The sequence below is a fragment of the Megalobrama amblycephala genome, linkage group LG6 (assembly GCF_018812025.1).
Source record: "Megalobrama amblycephala isolate DHTTF-2021 linkage group LG6, ASM1881202v1, whole genome shotgun sequence".
Taxonomy (NCBI): Eukaryota; Metazoa; Chordata; class Actinopteri; order Cypriniformes; family Xenocyprididae; genus Megalobrama; species Megalobrama amblycephala.
In genome coordinates this window covers 29,677,740-29,698,833 of record NC_063049.1, presented here as the reverse complement: position 1 = coordinate 29,698,833, position 21,094 = coordinate 29,677,740, and the positions used below count along the sequence as shown (strand labels likewise).

Genomic DNA, 21,094 nt, shown 5'->3' with positions numbered 1-21,094 from the left:
ATAATTAAAATAATGCCACTTAATGTATGACCTACTGTGATCATTTCTCATTGGATGGCTATTTGATAGATTACTGCTCACATTATTTAAGTGGAATACTAGCCTGTGTGTTTAGATAGCATATAAAATGCCTAAAATGATGGGGGAAATATTTATATAACTTATATAGGCAACATTAATATCTTTTTGTCTATGCCAGCTTATGTTTTATTTATTTATGAAAATGTATTAAATATATAAAATACACACACATGAATGTCCTACTTTTCTGAATAGAAAAATACATCAGAAATAATTGCAAAATGGTTCAGAAAAGTGTAGTTGTGAGAAAAAGTCTTTAATCGTTAGTTTTCAAATGCAACTTGGTTTGATATTTTGTCACCTAATACAGTGACATTTATACATTTTAAGTGTGGCTTAAAGGTGCCCTAGATTCAAAAATTGAATTTACCTCGGCATAGTTGAATAACAAGAGTTCAGTACATGGAAATTACATACAGTGAGTCTCAAACTCCACTGTTTCCTCCTTCTTATGTAAATCTCATTTGTTTAAAAGACCTCTGAAGAACAGGCGAATCTCAACATAACACCGACTGTTACGTAACAGTCGGGGTGTACGCCCCCAATATTTGCATATGCCAGCCCATGTTCCCAACATTATGAAAGGCATTAGACAAGGGCAGCCAGTAACGTCTGGATCTGCGCAGAGCTGAATCAACAGACTAGGTAAGCAAGCAAGGACAATAGCAAAAAATGGCAGATGGAGCAATAATAACTGACATGATTCATGATAACATGATATTTTTAGTGATATTTGTAAATTGTCTTTCTAAATGTTTCGTTAGCATGTTGCTAATGTACCGTTAAATGTGGTTAAAGTTACCATCGTTTTTACTGTATTCACGGAGACAAGAGTCGTCGCTATTTTCATTTTTTAAACACTTGCAGTCTGTATAATGCATAAACACAACTTCATTCTTTATAAATCTCTCCAACAGTGTAGCATTAGCCGTTAGCCACGGAGCATAGCCTCAAACTCATTCAGAATCAATGTAAACATAAAAATAAACACTGTACTTACGCGATTAGACATACTGCATGTCGAACACTTTGTAAAGATCCATTTTGAGGGTTATATTAGCTGTGTGAACTTTTTTTATGTTGTTTAAGGCAAGCGCGAGCTCTTGGGGCGTGAAGCACCAGATTTAAAGGGCCACACACCCTGAATCGGCTCATTTCTAATTATGCTCCAAAATAGGCAGTTAAAAAAATGAATTAAAAAAAATGTATGGGGTATTTTGAGCTGAAACTTCACAGACACATTCAGGGGACACCTTAGACTTATATTACATCTTTTAAAAAAAAGTTCTAGGGCACCTTTAAGTGTCTAAATACATACATACAGTGAATCCAAGAAGTGTGTCATATATATCTGATTGCACACAATTCAGAACAATTTCCCAGAGTACACTGGAAAGTCTATTTAAAGAGGTCTTTGTATCAATGCTTCTCAGAAAAACCTAATTAATTTCCCCCTTTTTCACTAGGAATGCACAACATGTTTAACCAGATGCCTTTGGAACAGTGCATTGATTGGCAGTTCTGTTTTTCACCAAACACTGATGACTTTAATGGTGAAGGTGCCCCTTTGTTCAGATTTTATTGACTTAAGCCAGAAGAGGCTTAGCTTTATCATAGTATTCCACATCAGTTTCAGGGCTTAACCAGCGCATTTCACATGACAGTAAATAATACTGTTGGTCAAATAATTCATTAGCACAACAATAAAGAGAATAATAATGGGCAAATCTGAGCGTGTACTTGAAGTCGAACAGAGACGAGTGAAGGGAAGGGAGGGGTAGACAGAGGCTAATAGAGACAGCTTTGTCATGTGATTAGTGGTCTGCTCTGAAGGAATCTGGCCAATGACTAAACAGGCAGAGGTGTGGACAGATCGGCTAATGGCTGGGAATGCGACGGCTGAAGAGGTACCAGTTACTCTTGTATTTTCTCATATACTTCAGCTCATTTTTTTTTATTCATATAGTATTTAATACAGCCTTAGTACAGTAGCCCCAAAAACATACTTGGACAATTAAAAGTACACACTTAAAAAGGAATATAACTGCATTAGAATTACAATGTCAAACCATCTGTTTAAGAAAGATAAGACACTTTTTCAGGAAAAATTTCACAAAAAAAGAGAGATCTGTTTTGGTTACTGGCATTCTCCCAAATATCTTCCTTTGTGTTCAGCAGAACAAAGAAATTCATACAGGTTTGGAACTACTTAAAGGGATAGTTCATCCAAAAAATGAAAATTATCCTATGATTTACTCACCCCCAAGCCATCCTAGGTGTATATGACTATCTTCTTTCAGAGGAACACAATCGGAGATATATTTAAAAAATATCCTTAGTCCTCCAAGGTTATATAATGGTTGTGAATGGCTGCCCAAATTTTGAAGACAAAAAAAATGCCCCCATCAATAAAAAAAAATTAATCCATACGACTCCAGGGGGTTAATAAAGGCCTTCTGAAGTGAATCGATGCGTTTGTGTAAGACAAACATCCTTATTTAAAATAGCCATATGCATTCGACATACATATAAAAAGCATTAACTTCTGCGATGTAACACGTATCATGGCGTAGTGTAGAACGTCATGACATTGTGTACTTTATCACGAAAGTTAAAGGGTTAGTTCGAATCATGATTCGGATCGCGTGTCAAACTGACAAAACTGCTGAAATAACGTGACTTTGGCGCTCTGAACCGCTGATTCAACACTAAAGATTTATAACGCTCCGAATCTTCCTGAAGCAGTGTTTTGAATTCGGCCATCACTATATAAGTCGTTATTTTGTTTTTTTGGTGCACCAAAAATATTCTCATCGCTTTATAATATTAGTACTGAAACACTGTACTCACATGAACTGATTTAAATATGTTTTTAGTACCTTTAGTGTCATTGCTGGCTATGGAGGCCTCACTGAGCCATCGGATTTCAACAAAAATATCTTAATTTGCATTACGAAGATTAACGAAGGTCTTACGGGTGTGGAACGGCATGAGGGTGAGTAATAAATTACATTATTTTCATTTTTGGGTGAACTAACCCTTTAACACTTTTTGTACGTACGTCGAATGCATATGGCTTTTGTGCCGGAAGCTTGTTATTTTACTTTAGAAAGTTTTAAATAAGGATATTTGTCTAACACAAACACATCGATTGACTTCAGAAGGCCTTTATTAACCCACTGGAGTCGTATGGATTCATTTTTTTAATGGATGGGGGCTTTTTTTTTTGGCTTAAAAATTTAGGCAGCCATTCACAAACCTTAGAGGGTAAGGATATTTTTAAATATATCTACGATTGTGTTCATCTGAAAGAAGATAGTCATATATACCTCTAGGATTGCTTGAGGGTGATTTTTAGGTGAACTATCCTTTTAAGGGTGAGTAAATGATGACAGAATTTTCATTTTTGGGTGAATTATCCCTTTAATTACATGTTTGAGCTGTTTTACCTGAAAGCAACTTGCACTGACATGTCTTAAAATATGTTAGTGCCTTTGTTTTGTCTCAAGATGCACATCAGTAAAGTTTTTTTTTTTTTTTTTTTTAAGGCACGTTTATAATAGCTACTTAAATGTACTAATTTAACAAAGGCATACTCCTGGCTTAATCTAAGCACTGTCTGAGAAACCAGGCCATGCTGTTCAAAATTAAGACAAAATAAATATCTGGGCACCTGTGGTTCTTCTGCTAGGGATCTGACAGCTGGTTAAAAGTAATTGTAAAAATGTCTGAGAAAGTTAGTCCAGAGAAAATCATTTGTTTGCAGATGCCATTTGGCTGAATAAAAAAATGATTTTGCAATTTAAGTGTGGCTTATTTGTCTAAATACTTTTTGGGGCCTGTGTAAGCTATTTCAACACATAACATCTGTTCTGTAGAGTATTTTTTCCTGCTCCCCTCCAATCTCACAGCTGAATAGAGGCATAATGATCTGAGCCTTCAGTGAATATTACAGCATTATAATCGTATTCGTTTGATGCAGCAATTGGACAGATGTTCTCTTGATTTGACGCTTTTTTGGTTACAAAACGTCCTCCATGAGGCTTACAAATATTTACCCACGTAGCAGCGTGAAACTCGTTATGTTGGCGTAGATAAGCTTTGTATGTTTGAGCAGAGCATTGCTGTGGCGTTCCTTAATTGCTTCAAATATACAAACCGCTCAAAGACATAAATACATTGTTTTGAAACAATGTGTTAGTGATAAGCGCACAAATTTGGCTCAGTGTTTCGACTGTCAAATTATGAAACTTCCTCAGGTGGGTATCAATGTGCAGAATTGAATTCAGTAAAGATTTAGACGAATTTAACTGAACAAAAACAACATGACAGAGTGTTTTTCTTATGTTTAACCTCAAGTTTATGTTTCATACTTGCTTTGTACAATGTAAAATATCCCCTGTCAGATTAATTAGACACATTGTACTGTGTTATTGTGTGTTCATGACAGAACAGTGTAAACAAAAACTTTTTTACTTTATGTTTTTTAATCAGTTTGTACTGGGGAACAAAAAGGGGAATTAATAGTCCATTTGCGCATTTCATAAAATTCCAGGCACGAACCTCGTAAAAACAGTTTATATATCTTATAGGTACCTTGCTAATAAAATCTCTGAGACCAGAATATCACTACCAGACTAGAGAACTTTTTAACCATCTTGTTCCTTTGAATCTGGATACACTTGAGTTCCCATATCATTTTGTTCATTCCAGCATTCAACAAAAAAGCAGTTTCTGCTATCAGATGAATCCTTTCTCTCTCTCTTTCTTAAACAAGGGATGGGTTGTCTAGCAAGGAGAACACCTGAGAACGTACCGGAGCCAACCAAGTCAATATGCAATTATTCCAACTGAAGATCCACCACTGTCCACATCAAACACTCCACATTCCTTTGGCAGATTAGCCGAAATTATCTTTTATTATTTTGGCCTGCATGGACGAATTGAACTCTATCTGGTCCACATTGCGATGAAATTTGAGACAGCTTGAATGGCAGTGGTATGTTTGGAGTTTGGATAATACTTACCTTTTATGAAAGGGCCAACGGCGGCGGGAGATTAATAACTGAACACTGAGTGCCTTTCACTGATACCATCCCTCTGGTCGTCTTGTAAAAGCCTGTTGAGAGGTTAAATTAAATTGCTGTAATAAATGTTTGGTTTCAGCGACGCTGTATCATTGAAAATCAAACAAACTCCGACAGGCTTTTGTGCGATGAGGATCAGTGAGAGAAAATGAATAGATGAGGGGTGGGGGGCATGTAGGGAAGTATTATGTACATTTGAAACAGACTTGTTTTCACTTAAACATTAATTAAATTGGAGCTAGAGGAACAATTATATTGATGAATGTTTTTGGAGCTACTGTAATTAAATTAATCCATTTAATTAACAAATGATATTGAACTTTTCCCCAGAGAGCAACATTAGACTTGTGTTCTCTCTTACAAACAAGCAAAAATAATGTTGTGGAAATGATCGTAAAGATCAGAAGGAAATGAAACTGTGACAGATAAAATGCAGAGACAAAGACAAACCGGTGGTGTGTGTATTGTCATCTGTAGTAGCCTAACACAATCACGGATGATCGTGACGCACGGGGGAAAACATAATTGGATCAAAAGTTTTTCATACCTTAATGGGCTACTCTGGAGAGATCTGGTTCCCTCATTTGCAAATTAAATTTGATAGCATTCTGACAGCACATTGCAGCCCTATAAATGTATTTAAATCACTAAATTATTACAACAGCTAACATTATGCTCAAAGAAGCAGTTCAAATGCATTAGAAAGCTCACAATTGGATTCATTATTGCGTACTGTATCAAGGAAATGAATTACTTATTAACACTATATATTTTAGTAGGCTACTATTTTAATAGCCTACTACAATGGCTCATATAGCAACTATATATTATTATTGTTTTTGTTGTTGTTATTATTAATAATTATAAAACGAAACAGAATAGAATTGAATAGAATATGATCCCTTTAAAAACAGAAAGTGTTTTTTTTTTATTCATGAGATAGGTCTCAGGTGACTCTGTCTGATGACTAAACAATGCCATCTAGAGGCAGCAGGCTGACACTACAATAAGTTTGACCCACTCTGACAAGACCCGTGGCCTAGATAAAATGTTCACGATTTCATGTCACCAAGAAAAACAATGACAGACAAAAGTCATAACTGAATGTGTTATGTAAATCTAGGCTATATTAGTCAAGATTCTGTACAATATTAATTCCAGAAGTGACAAAGCCAACATTGTAAACACAGAGAGCACTTTTCAATTAACCTTACAGTACGGTAACTCACCCTGCTTGAAGTTTTCTCATTAAAGCTGAAGAGTCTCTTTGGATGCTGATTCTTCTTAATCAATTTAGGAGTCCGTCGGACCTATTTAAAATGAACAGGAAATTTACAACCTGTTAACCACTTCCTGTATGAAGGGAAATAAAAAAATATGTCTGTAATAATCTCCCTAATCCTAGCCTTAAAGATTATCGTAACGAGACGGGATCCCGAGGCAAAAGACTGTTCTGTTAAAGAAAAATCAATGGAGTAAAAACAGTTCGCTGAATAAACTGTAATGTGTGAAAGCAGCTTGAAAATAATCGTCGACAATTTTTTTACATATTTATTTTAAATTGTGTTATATTTGGTGTTTACTACGAAAAATATAATTATTTTATATTTCACAGACATTTTTGCGCAGTCAATGACGTCATGACCGTTGTATGATTAGGCTTGTTCGAGATGCATCGGCGCTGCGCAGACTGATCGGCATATGACATCAGAGTACCGCGAGAGTGTTTGGAGAGCTACGGCTCCTTATGCTTTTGAATCGCTCTCGCGGTACTTTGATGTCATACGCCGATTAGTTTGCGGAGCACCGATGCATCTGAACAAGCCTGTTATGACTTGAAGCAGCGCTGCAGACCGATCAGTGTATGACATCAAAATACCGCGAGAGCCGTCTGCTCTCTATTCGTTCTTTGATGTCATTAGGCTTGTTCGAGATGCATCGGCGCTGCGCAGACCGATCGGTGTATGACATCAAAGTACCGCGAGAGCGATTCAAAAGCATAAGGAGTCGTCTGGTCTCCAACTGCTCTCGCGGTACTTTGATGTCATTCGCCGATCGGTCTGCACAGCGCCGATGCATCTCGAACAAGCCTATTGGCTTGGCCCACAATAATATGCAAAGGCTGCCATCTCCTCCAGGCCTTTAGTATGAGAAACTTTTTTCAGACAAGGCTTAAGCTAGTCCTAGACTAAAATGCATGTTTGAGCTGTTTTACCTCAAAGTAACTTGCACTGACTTATCTTAAAATATGTCAGTGCCACTGTTTTGTCTCAAGATGCACACCAGTGATGTTTTTTTCTAGTGAACATTTATAAAAGCTACTTATATGCCCTAATTGAACTAAGGCCTAATCCAGGCTTAGGCTAAGCCCTGTCTGTGAAACCAGGCCTAAAGTTGGGTGCACACTGTGCAATTTATAATAGTCCTTTAAGATTGTTGCTTGTCAGACTATAGGAACATGATCCTCATTTCACATTGTGGGATCTCAGCTGTCATTCATCATGTCAGACTGTACGACAGTCAAGGCGCGTTAAAAATGGACGCACACAAGAAAACTTGTTCGGAGTTTTACATCATCAACCCATACACGTTTGGTGACTGTGAGCTGCATACATGCTGGACTGAAGTGGTGGCTAACAAAAAAATCTCTAATGTTAATTTTGACTATGGCTTGGCTTAAAAAACAGAGACAATTTGACAGTCATCGTAGGAGAAGTTACACAGCAGGACTGTGAGCCAAATCTTTTTCAAATCTCTGCCAGAATTTCATCGGAGGTAAAATTTGATCGCAACGATCAAACTAGCAATCAAAGGCTACAGATTTTAGCCTAGGATTATAGGAATCTTTTAGGATTCTCAAAATTTGTCTCAGACGGCCAAATCATGGCCAAAATCACACAGTGTACACCCGCCTTTAGTGATTTCAGTGACTATGAATTCCCTTATGCAGTACAATGTACAGTATGTTGCCAATATATTGTATGAAATGCATGTCTTGGTTTGAATAGATACTTGAAAAATACTCCATGTGCATCATTATTTGTTCTCTTTCTCTAATCCCCAAAAAACCCAATTCCTATAGGCCTATCTTCAATCTTGTAGTGTTTTGTAATATTCCTTTAATAAAATTAGAGAAAACGTATTAGCATTAGCATTCCCATTCAACTCATGTAGGCTACATTGTTTGTTTTGCTTTCTCTTTAACCTGGCATACACATAACACATTATCAATTTCTATTTTCAAATCAGTTAAATGATTGTTAGGCTGCATAAGTAGGTCAGCCGGAACCGGGAACACTTCCAATAACACCTGATGTACTTGTTACATCAAGAAGAATGGCATGTACGCTAATACTAGTCTCTCTGTTTATCCCGAGTTTTACCGTAGTCAGCCGGGCCGTATCCAGATCAGATGGAGGACCTGCGCCTAAACACAAGCACAACACATCCCTGAAGTGTCAGCAGAGACCGTGTCTACTAGACTATCCCCTGTGAAGGCCTCATCGACACGACAGCCATATACCAGTGTGATTAATCCAATCTTCAACCAGATGGAAATGGAATAAATATTTTGAATGTTCCGATCCCAATCTGGCTTCTGACCTGTTATGCTGAATCATAAATCATGCACTGTTCGTTTGTTGGCCAGTGGAGAACTGGCCCCTCGACTGAGCCTGGTTTATCCCAAGGTTTTATTTTTTTTCTCTATTCTGTCACCTGATGGATTTTGGGCTCCTTGCCACTGTCGCCTCTGGCTTGCTTAGTTGGGGACACTTAATATTCAACCATATTATTGATCTGCCCTGCATTGACACCATTGTATGCAAACTGAACTGAGCTGGACGCTGACACCACTGTTTTCTCCAGAGCTGCTGTACAGATAAATGAACTAAATTGATTTCCATACCATTTCCATAAATTGATGAACTAATGATTTCTAAAACCAAAATGAATCAATACTGAACTTATTTAAGAAGGACAACTGACACTATTTTCTTCTAGAGCTGCAAAATTATGTTTCAAGCTATCACTGTAAAGCTGCTTTGAAACAATCTGCACTGTAAAAAGTGCTATATAAATAAAGGTGACTTGACTTGTATTTTTGCTCATTCAGTTCTTGGCTTGCATGTAGTTGTGGTATCCACCAGCAGGGGCTAACTAGCCAAACCTTGATCCCCTTGACAGTAAGTCTAAGCAATATGGGTTTTATGATGTCTATGAAGTTTAATATAAGCATGTAAAACTTGAACTTCAATTTGATACAAGCTATCTCTCAGTCTCTCACTGACCAAAATAATTTGTTGTCACTGTATAATTAATAAAGTTATAATTAATAAAGTTTAAGCTCATTGTGTGTGTGTGTGTAATGCATACATTAACAATTGTATGTTCTTACTAAAAAAGAATGTTTTTATAGTAGGCCTAAAGAGGATAAAACCTATAAGATACCCTGATATGTAAGAGTTTTTAGAAAAGTCACTATAGAACTTCATATAATTCTCAACAGTCTAATTCAAAACAATTGAACTTGTTTAAAGGGTTAGTTCACCCAAAAATGAAAATAATGTCATTTATTACTCACCCTCATGTCGTTCTACACCGGTAAGGCCTTCATTCATCTTCGGAACACAAATTAAGATATTTTGATTCAATCCGATGGCTCAGTGAGGTCAATAGACAGCAATGCCATTGTAACACTTAAGATTCATAAAGGTACTAAAAACATATTTAAAACAGTTCATTGAGTTCAGTGGTTCTACCTTAGTATTAAGAAAGCGACGAGAATACTTTTTGTACGCCAAAAAAAAAAAAAAAACTTTTCAACAATATAGTGATGGGCCGATTTCAAAACACTGCTTCGGAGCTTTGTGAATCGAATCAGTAACTCAGAGCACCAAATTCACGTGATTTCAGCAGTTTAACCGTTTGATAGGAGATCCGAGTCACTGATTCGATTCGCAAAGCTCCGAAGCAGTGTTTTGAAATCGGCCCATATTGTTGAAAAGTTTTTTTGTTTTTTGTTTTTTGGCGTGCAAAAAGTATTCTCGTCGCTTTATAATACTAAGGTAGAACTACTGAACTCGCATGAACTGTTTTAAATATGTTTTTAGTACCTTTATGGATCTTGAGAGAGGAAGTGTCACTGCTGTGAATGCAGACATCGGATTTAATCAAAAATATTCCAAAGATGAATGAAGGTCGTACGGGTGTAGAACGACATGAGGGTGAGTAATAAATGACATTATTTTCATTTTTGGGTGAACTAACTCTTTAACCATGTGTCTGTTTCCAGTACTCCACGAAAAGATTTTATTGTTGTGGGAAACCCAAAAAGAATTTTCCCATGATTGCTTTTCTTATTACTTTCAAAGTATCATAATTTGGCTTAAACAGCTTCATAATGAATGTTTTAGAGCTGTTTGGTCAAGTTGAAAGATCAAAGATCCACAAAATTATGGCAGCAACACAAAAATACAGAAATTAGGCTGAACTTAGTCCAATATTTCAATGTGCTTTTCCTTTCAGTTTTAAAAAGGGCCTACCTACTTGCTTCCAATTCTTAATCTGACAGATGCAGGCTTAAATAGATTAATTCTTGTTCTCTTTTTTAGCAAAAAGAGTCTAAACAGTCTATAATATTTATTTATAATTATCACTCCATAATATAATTGTTTACAACACATACTGTATAGTTTAGCCAAAATGAGACTCCATTATTGATGAGTTTGGTGAACCTATTGTAACCTATAACCAAGCAAATGATGATGATGCTAACAGCTAATGTGATGGTTTTTAGTTTTGTTTCACCTTTTCACAAATGAAGTTCAACCAAATTGAGAAGTGATTCTAACATGTAAACCTGCTCCAGAGAAAGATCAAACAAGTCAGGTTGGCAGAGTTTAGACATAATCATACAAATCTCCTTTTCAAAAGCCTAAGATTGACTCTCACTTGTTTACTCATTACTCACATAACCAGATTTTGCCCTAAATTGCACTCAGAGTACATGCTGAACCTCTGATGACTGCAAAAGGCTCTTTGATACTTCTGCTAAGCCAACATGGAAATAACCTTCTTAAAAACAGCTTTGATTTTTTTTTTTTTTTTTTTTTTTTGCTATTCCACTTCTTATTTTTAGTGAAAAAAATAAACATATTTTTCCACAGTCTTTTCTCTACCATATCTAGATTGCTTTGAAACCCAGTTGTCCATTTGTTCATATTTAAAATGTAACACAAGTACAAAACAAACTACAGTAGTACCTGTTTAATCTTGTTTAATCTACATTTCCCGTTCTGAGAAATCCTAAAGTCACCCACGTGCATGGATAAAACCAAAGGTAATTCACACATCGCTCTCTACCTTTCTTTCTGTCTGTGTGCTAGTTCACATGCAATATAAACACATATACTCACATGGATTAAGTTCTATTCAGTGCCATTAGGCATTAAATATTATCTTAAATAGCTCTTTCAGTAAGCCACCTGTAATCCCAATGACAATGTGGGCTTCCTGACACACCACACCCTCTAAACCTACTTTACACTTGACTTTACTTTTTAAAAATATCACAAAATATGAATGCAATCGCTGAACAATACAATCCTTTTGGGAAAACCTATAAATATATTAAATTTGAATTTCGAGATCAAATATCAGTTCTTGTGACAGTATTTATTGTAGAGCTTGAGAGAATTTGACCACTTAATGCAAATGCTTTCAAAACACAAAAGACCTCACACTGTATATATGTTATGAATGTGTTAGAATTCATTTGCATTATACACGGCTAATGTTTTTGGGGGGTTTTTCTATGATTTTAACCTGCACATGAAAAACAATAAGAAATCACAAGCTCAGATTCGCATATCATTCCTATTTGTGGTAAACAATTTTTAGTCATGTGAGTTATTAATTCATGTACAGTAGAAGCTCACTCCAGATACATGCTTTGCATTTTCTAAAGTCTGGCATCCAATTGTCTGCATATTCTGAGTTTTAAATGAAATGCAACATGGATTACTTGCATTCATATGCAGATGTCCATGTGCCAACATCAACAGATGCTCCCTGGCTGCTATGATCCTTAAATTCTCTAATGAGCTACAGAAAATAGTTGCCTTTGATGCACATTCAATACATAACTAGAATCAGTGGATCTTGATTTAACATTTGGCAATGAGGCATAGGAATGGCAAAACAAAATGTGTGTATATGTGTCACAAACAATTTTGCAAATACTCCATGACTACATCAATGAGATGTATGAAAAATCAGTTTAATGCATATTTGTAAATACTCCTCAATATCATAAGCAGTATTTTATAGGAACGTCTGCTGTCTACAATGCAGCATATGCCTACCACAGTTGAATCATTAATAGGAACTTTTTTGCCCATACAATGAAAATCAATGAGGTCCAAAAGAACTCTGGATTCCATTGACTTTCATTGTAAAAAATAAAAATGAATAAATAAAATATCTTATATGTTCCACAGATGAAAGAAAGTCAGGTTTTGAATTACATTTTTGGGTGAACTATCCATGTCAAAGTATTTTACCATGAAATATTCTCTAAATGATGCAACAAATGTGAGTCAAAATTTTTCAGAAAACCAGGAAAGTCTAACTTCACAAAAAAGTAACATTAGAGGTCTATCACATTGTTCCACTTTTAGTGGTTTGTCCGGCCTCAGAATAACCTTTAAACCTGTCTAACGTGTGTCTTTGTATTCCTTATGTACCTGTGTTTGGTTTTCAAATGCTTCTGTGAAGCAGGACAATACAGGTTCACATATGAATGATGGGAACGGCCTTTATTTCGACATCACAATTCATTTGTTATGCTAACACATACTGTTTTATTTGTTGTAACATTGATTATCTTTCATAATAAAATGAAACAGAAATTCAGGCACATTTTCACTAATCAGCGACATTTTGATGGATAGCAACTAGGATCCTGCTACAATCATTCAGCCAGGCAAACATGCCTGTTTGGCCTCTTGTAACTGTAAATTTTGATTTTGACATTTTTTACAGCATATCAGTTTTTATGAATCATTTCAACTAGATTTTCCTTAAGTGACATCAAATTTGTCCACAAATTAGCTTTTTGAAGGCATTTTGCCTGATCGTTTGTGATCGTGTGCTATTTTAATCAAAACATTCCTGATATTTTTCCCTGGCAGCAACTTTGCCTACTTCAACACTTCTCCTAGCATGTTGGCATAGAACACGCAATCCACACAGGCAGCTGCAGTGCAGTCAAGCAGATTTGCATACCAGCACATATGGCCCAAGGGAGAGAGAGAAAGAGAGAGACAGAGAGAGAGAGGGTGAGACGGGCATAAATGTGAATTAACAAAGTCCCTGAAATTCCATACTGTACTCACAGGAAAAAAGAATAGTTTTAGTTCTGTGGTTTATCTGGTCTGATTACCATCAAGTGTTGTTTGGGAAACAGTGTCACAATTTCTAATATTAAGATGATAAGGCCATTAATTGAACATTTTGGTAAATATTTTCAGATGTATAATTTCACTATATTTATATAGGTCTACTATAAAAACTACAATATTTTAATGTAAAAAATAATGTAAAAAATTAAAACAGTAAATTTGGTTAGAAACTGTACCTTACTAGGCTACAGTATATGTACCATACATTTGTATTCGATGCACTTCTGCTGGAAAATATAAAAAAATGTCAGGTGTTTTTAAGTATGAATAACCTAATAATTGACACACAGAGATAGTACATTTAACAGTTTGTTTTCCTTAATCCCACCTTTCAGGGAAAGAATTCCCTGTGCAGATCATTACATTTGTTTGGATTTTGATTTTAAAATTCTTATATTTGGAGTGTTTAGTTAAATTATTTAAGCGTCATGTGTGTTTTAAAGGTGTTTTATGTGTGAAACGGTGCTATTTCTTTATGGGTCACAGTTGGTGAAGAGGCCAATTTTGATGAACTTTAAGTTCCACCTGTGTTATTATGTATTTTAACATTTTTTAAAAGCTCAAATAGGTTGGAATATTAAAGTTATGATTTAATGGCATGTAAAATTAGTCTCTAAAACGTCTGTATTTGTAAAGTTCTGGCAACTACGGCGACCAGTTTTATTAATAATAAAAATAATAATAATTATTATTATACGTTTTTATTTTTTACAGTGTTCTTTTTTTTTTTTTACTAGACTATTACAGATCCTGAAAACCTGTTTGGGTGAATTACTAAATGTATGATGACAAAGCCCCGCCCCGTTTTGAAGCATTGAAACGAGGCAGTTACGTAATTTGTCTTGTCAAACGCGTAAAGCGCTTGACATCTCTGGCTGTCTGTCGTGTCGTTTTCATTTGCGCATATTGAATGACGTGATCTCCAGTTTATTTCAGCGGAGGACATGCGGTTATGGGCAACGCTTTGTTGAGCAGGATCCACGGCTAGAATAAAACACCTCTAAGAACTGAGCGAGGAATTGAGAGAGGACGATTACAGTGGATTTAATGACAGTCCATCAAAGCATCACATTCTGGTAGAGTGAATCTGTAATCGCATGTTACATTGGTAAACAGCGCTGGGTGCCATGCTTTCCGAAATGCCAGTGTTATTTATGCTTTTGCTCTAAAGCGTAACTGATCGCTGCACAGCTTACATTTTATATAGTAATGTTTTCTAATGGTGTTCTCCAGTGCGTTATAGCATATATATAAAGCATGCTGGATGAATTGTGCTGAACTCTGCACTGACCTTAATCTGAAAACTCCATAACAGCAGAGCAGCTGTAGGCTCTAAATTCAGATGGAGTATTTCCTAGTTTATGGATGGCAGATAGAGAGAGAGAGCTTGCAAGGGGGTTCCTTCTTCGGTGTAAGGTAGCAACAAGACTAGTGTATTTAGACATGCACACGAGCTGACTTGTTGCCCTAAAAATGACAGGAATGTTACTAAGTTTGAGTTGATCTTTGACTTTGAGAGTGTGGATCTGCTGTACAGGTGAACATAATAGAAATGCATTCCTCTGAACTTGTCTTGTAATTCTCAGGAATTTCGACATTGTTTGCTAGAAATCTTAAAGGATTCATGCCAAAGAGGTATATATAATAAGTGGAGAAAGCTGTACATTAGCTTTCCCGTGTCAATGGCAGCTGCTTGGCTGGAAATATGCAGTGTTTTGAGCCAATCAGCTGAGTCGTAAATACCATGTGACTAATGACTGTAGAGTGACATGTCAATGCTGATGGGACCATAAGAACGCACACAGTCCCAAAACCTTCACTGAGTGACTTTCCTGAACTGTGATGTGAAAGACGACACATGGTTTGTGCTTTTAAAATCTTCAAAAAGAATTGGATATTGGTAAAAGTATAATTTAATGAAATGTTTGCAATTTTAAATTATTGTTTTGGTAGAATACCATTAGATTACAGTTACAGTATCTACCGGCTAACAGGTCCATGCTAAGTAGCTAAACCTTGATTAATATTACAGTTTCAAGGATTATTGTTGGAAATAGTTGAACAAACTTGTTTCTTTTCATGAATTTTTATGTTTTTGTGCAATTTATGGCGAATGAATGAATGTTTTTTTTTTTTATCCCACAGATCAAACAAGACATGGATGGATACCTGCCGCCTCAGTTTCACGTGTTGTCAGACCATAAGAAGTTTTGTCAAGACAATTCCCTGACGATGGACCAAGGCGCGCCATACAGCATAAACATGAATGTTTTCTTACCTGACGTCACCTATCTGCGAACCGGCATGTGCAGACCCGTTCGCTCCGCAACGACACAGATAAAGACGGAACCGGTGCATTCGTCTTTCAACTATTCCAGCTGCCACGGCTCCGCTGCGCCCGCCATGACGCACACAGAGTACACGAACCTCTACAGCCCAGCTGCGGAAACGGGTAACAATGTTTATATCAAGCACGAGACGCCGTCCCTCGAATTCCCAGAAGTTCCGATGTTTCAGCTGTTGAATTCGGAGCTTGAGCCCAATGTGCCTGGAGGCCACTCTTGCACAGATTCCCACAATGCCTCATGCCCTCCGATGTCAACGTATAATGGCATTCACCCACCATCCAGTCATGTTGCAGAAAGACCTCTTTGTAATATGGGCAGCAGTGGATATTCTCTACCTGCCCAGTTTGGTCAGCATCCTCAGAAGAGGGCGGCCTATCTACCACCTTCCCCTCCAAACTCAGAACCGGGCAGCCCAGACAGGAGGAAAGAACTCATACAGAACTTATCGCCACCTCCGTCGTATGCTGCCAGCATGGCATCTAAAATGGCGTGTCTTACCCCCGGACCAGCACTTTCTGTCCAAACACAAGCAGTACCTGCCCAATACAACCGCAGGAACAATCCCGATCTAGACAAAAGGAGGATACATCACTGCGATGTACCCGGTGAGATTGAATTTAGCATCTAGACACTTGAGTATGTGAATATATAGTATACACTTTATTTGAAGGCCTCAGAAGGAAGCCACAGCTTTTTCCACGTACTGTATATGATGCAGAGCAGGCTTAAATGGCTATTCGGGTGATTTGTTGAATAGATGTGGACTGACATGACTAAACATCTGGCAATTACCGGTCTCTAGGTTGGACTGACTAAGAGGCTTAGGACACAATGGTGAAACCTTTTGACATTGTATACGAGGCTGCTGGACAAGTCAGAGCTGGCCAGAATGTTAAAGCGTTAGTTCACCCAAAAATGCAAATATTGTCATTGTTTACTCACCCTCATCTCATTCCAAACCTGAATGACTTTAATTTTTCTGTGGAACACAAAAGAAGATATTTTGAAGAAATTCTTTGACTTTTGTTATGGATGAAAAACATTGAGTCATTTTTCAAAATATCTTCTTCTGTGTTCCACAGAAGAAAGAACGTCATACTGGTTTTAGATGAACTATCCCTTTAATGTTCCAATGTATAATGGATATAAGCTTTAATGGTAAAGGTTATGATATATACTAACTTTTAATGTATTATTTGTCAGGATGTAAGAAGGTCTACACCAAGTCCTCACATTTGAAGGCCCATTTACGTACTCACACAGGTAAGACTTTAAATAAGCAATATCACAGAGACAACAGAGCTGTTCATACAATTGTCAGTGTGATATTACTGTCATACAATAGTTCAATAAAGTTATGATTCTGATTCACAAGCTCTCTCTTTTGAGTCATTTAGGCATTTTACAGTTATAATGTCCAAACTTGATACATGACAAAAATGTTTGTTTTAGTTAAAAACAACATTAGTTGCTATTTAGTTAACAGATATAATAGACAATACAACCAAAAACTGACCTTTACCAATTTATTCGGTAAAACATTATAATATTTTATAAAACTATAATTGTGTTTTTTTCTCATGTAAACATTTCCATCACTGAAAGTAACAATAATTTGATGATGATTCAGTTAATTCAGTGAATGATCCATGTGACTGGTTCAGACGATTCCGTGTAAGTCTTTTTGAATGATTCATTAAAAGGACAGGCTCATAAAAGTCATTTGTTCATAAATGGGACTACAGTGGCTATGCTCTATGTATGTGGTTCACTAAAAAGAACCAGATTAAAAGTGTAATTTGTTTGTGAATCATATAATACTAGTCACGCTGTATGTTATTGTGTGCAGCCCATTAGGACGACTCAATAGAAAGACCAGTACACCATTTTATCCTACGAAATTGTGATGGTGTTCTCCCCTCAAACTGTATTGGCCTGTGTTTTATTGCAGGCGAAAAGCCATACAAGTGCTCATGGGAGGGGTGCGACTGGCGCTTCGCCCGTTCTGACGAGCTAACGCGCCACTTCAGGAAGCACACGGGGGCCAAACCTTTCCAGTGCGCCGTATGTAGCCGTTGCTTCTCCCGATCGGACCACCTGGCCCTCCACATGAAAAGACACCAGAACTAGAGCCGCCTGCTCTCGTTGTTCTGACGGTGCCACGGGAGGGCTATCAGGACCTCTGTTGATGATACTAATTAGGATTTGGGTGTGTTGGTTAATCTTGGGTTTTGGCAGTTCATCAGGTACAACAGGACCAAACCCTGCCGTCGGTACGGCTCCTGTGGTCACAAAACCAGCTAATTGATGAGAACTTGGCTCATTTGCCAGATGGGACATTCTTTTGACATGTTTGTTTGTTTCTTCGTTTGTCTGCATACTTTGAGGTCATCATTTATGACATAACTACTTTTAATGTGCCTTTTTTACCTTGTAGAATTGAGGTGCCATGTAAAATATACAATGTGCAAGATGTTGTGGGCAGTTTTACTCCACTATAAAGGAATATTCTAGGTTTAATAATAAGTTAAGCTTAATCAACATCATTTGTGGCATAATGTTGATTAACACAAACATAGTTACAACTTGTTCCTTGTTTTCTTAAAAAATATATAAAAAAAAAAACAAGTTTACGGGTAAGCACTTATAGTAGAAGTGAATGGGGCCAATTTGAAATCCGAAGCTTATAATTTTATAAAACACTTACATTAATTCTTCTGTTAAAACTTGTGAATTATTTGAGCTGTAAAATTGTTCTCATAATTTAGGGTTTATGAAGTTGCGTTGACACGGTAACAAATTTACCTAAAATCACACTAAAATCATACTAAAATCATGTTAAAACATTCTTTATGTCTTGTGGCTATACATTTGAAACACTGAGAATTTTAACATTTACAAATTGGCCCCATTGAAATTGAGTATTGTGGTACCACGAGTTCCGTCACCCGAGCTTAACTTGTATTGAACCCATAATATTCCTGTAAGTGACTACTCGTATCACAAGTGAAATAATATCGAGATAGAGCTGTATTCTTGGTTGTAGAACCAAACCGCAGAACAGTCATGAGAATGTGAGCCACGAACGCTGAGTCGCAATGAATTAAGGTCTCTTAGAAGCAGCACTTGATAAGAAACAGCGCTTCAGAAATTTGCCGGGTAATTAGAAAATTAAATGTAGCTTCAGAACACCAAAGAGTTGGATTCAGTCCAAACTATGATATGTGTCGAAGAGGATTCGCTTTACGTCGGCAAAATGTTTGAAAGAGCACAATCTGAAGATTGATTGAACTCCTTTATGTTAATTCCTGTGTTTTACTGAAATGCAATAAGTGGTACAAATGCTGTATTTTTCCTGACAAGAGGACAGGTTGGATATCGATTACTTCCATAGTTGTTTATTTTTCCTTACTATGCATTTGTTTGGGATAAAAGATAGCTTTAAATGTACATATGACGTGTATTTATTTTGCACAGATTTTTTTTTTCTTTTTTTCATTTCTATTTTATAAAATGTAACTCAACAATCACATGAAATGTGCACCGGGTTACTGGGAAGTGGTTTTAAAAATCTAACTAATAGTGCTGCATTATGTGGAACAATGTGGCAGATGATTGTTTACATTAGTTAGTTTGGCTTTTGGTGTGTTACATCTGTATGTGTGGCCTCATAAAACCTCTTATTTTCCATTACAGTGATAAAAATGTTTTCTGCCTTATTTTTCAGAGATTGTAAATGCATAACAGAAGGGATTCATTACAGATGACAAGCTGACGTTGTTATTGAGATGGAAGTAAAATAGGCCGAGGACTTATGGAGTTTGTTTTTATCTGAGGTAATGTAATACGAGGATCCACATTGTTTATATGTGTTAAAGAGAGTGGAATTGCTCTGTTCAAGATTTGTAACTAGAAGTTCTTCATTTTGTGACCAAAACCGAAAGAGAAAAACTCTTAATTGCTGTAATTAAAGGTTCAGACTGTTTAAGATTAAAATGTTAAACACTCCCTCTAATCGCTCTAATTTGCAGTAAGTACAGTTAATGTTAAGTATGTATATCATTACTGTTATTAGACTTAATATAGAGGCAGATCTTTAAAGTCTTAGTCTATCAGGCTAAACTGGAGTGTCCCGTCATCCTGGCTCACATGTGATTAGGTGAGTAAATGGAGGTGTGGTCACAGTTGCTAATACTGGCTGTCAGATTTTAAGTCGCTGAGTAAAAAAAGTTGATAGTGTTGAGTGGTAACACCCAATTAAATTGATACTATAATTATCTTGACTGTATACAAATCACTTGAATAACAGCAGAAAGGTCTCAGTCATGGAAATAACCTGACGTTTTCACAAAGCATTCTTTTCATCATTAGGGTGTATGTTATTTTCTGAATCAGTTCTTACATAAGCAACCGATTCTGAACATGAGTAATTCACAAATTGTTCCCCGCTTTGGTGATAGATACTGATGCTATCATCCAGAAATAAATAACAGTCAGGCCCACACCGGAACAAATACATCAAAAAAGGTCAACTGAATGGACTACATGTTAATGTATTGTAACTTCAGAAGATTGCTAAGTCATAAGACGGAAGCATGTAGTCTTTATCAAATAAAAATTTAACTTCCAAACAAAATTTAAGACAATTTGTACTTTTGAGGTCAGTATTGTCCAGCTTATAGTGTGAGTTTTTTTCTGTGTGGCTTCTTTAAACATTTTAGCAGAGATTAGCATGCTAGCTGTATGCTAAGTCTGCTCATTCACATTGCACCTCAGTGTGAAAACTCACTGGCCAAACAGAGTGATGTTTTTTTATTATCATTAATGATTGCTGCTAATAACTTTAAAAATCTTTATGTTATATAATACTTCTTAAACACGACTGGAATCATCCCAACTGCTTTGTCTCTGAGGAAGATTGTTATCGTAAAGCCAATGCCTTCATGTTTCTTTGAAAAGCCTTGTGTCAATAGGGAACTCATTTCTTTTCTTTCATGGAAAGGAACAATAGTTTAATTCTCTATTTGACCTGACATTTAGATGATCTTTGCAGATGAGAGTATGGATCAAACAGTAGCTAAGCTGTGATCCTCTTTAGTGAATGCCATTTACTGAA

The 21,094-nt window shown here is 36.5% G+C and overlaps 1 protein-coding gene and 1 long non-coding RNA gene across 6 annotated transcripts in view; one reads left to right on the top strand and one right to left on the bottom strand.

Moving 5' to 3' along the window:
• The window catches only part of LOC125270347, a 39,229-nt gene extending 32,511 nt beyond the window's left edge, over positions 1-6,718 (bottom strand). For 2 of the 3 annotated variants that reach the window (XR_007185331.1, XR_007185330.1), the window contains exons 1-2: positions 6,398-6,718; positions 5,109-5,200 (exon numbers count right to left, since the gene is read on the bottom strand). This is a non-coding gene — a long non-coding RNA (uncharacterized LOC125270347). Of the gene's footprint in view, positions 1-5,108; positions 5,201-5,715; positions 5,794-6,397 lie in introns of those variants that run through there. The other variant, XR_007185332.1, reaches the window with a different exon arrangement.
• Positions 6,719-14,432: 7,714 nt separating this feature from the next.
• Positions 14,433-20,255, top strand: klf5b (Kruppel-like factor 5b). Of its 3 annotated transcripts, XM_048193817.1 has the most exons (5): positions 14,433-14,706; positions 15,217-15,491; positions 15,776-16,583; positions 17,182-17,241; positions 17,930-20,255. In XM_048193817.1, the coding sequence occupies exons 2-5, from the start codon at positions 15,489-15,491 to the stop codon at positions 18,106-18,108; spliced, it is 1,050 nt and encodes a 349-aa protein (XP_048049774.1). In that variant the 5' UTR covers positions 14,433-14,706; positions 15,217-15,488; the 3' UTR covers positions 18,109-20,255. The 3 variants fall into 3 exon arrangements, with proteins under 3 accessions (XP_048049774.1, XP_048049775.1, XP_048049773.1); XM_048193818.1 differs by lacking the exon at positions 15,217-15,491 and having other exon boundaries at positions 14,434-14,706; XM_048193816.1 differs by lacking the exon at positions 14,433-14,706 and having other exon boundaries at positions 14,716-15,491.
• Positions 20,256-21,094: the final 839 nt, after the last annotated feature.

What these genes read in the sequence shown, in the direction of transcription:
- klf5b (XM_048193817.1), top strand. An exon ending in ACATCACTGCGATGTACCCG is followed by an intron (nt 16,584 to 17,181) that starts GTGAGATTGAAT and finishes ATTATTTGTCAG; the next exon opens with GATGTAAGAAGGTCTACACC. An exon ending in CCATTTACGTACTCACACAG is followed by an intron (nt 17,242 to 17,929) that starts GTAAGACTTTAA and finishes GTTTTATTGCAG; the next exon opens with GCGAAAAGCCATACAAGTGC.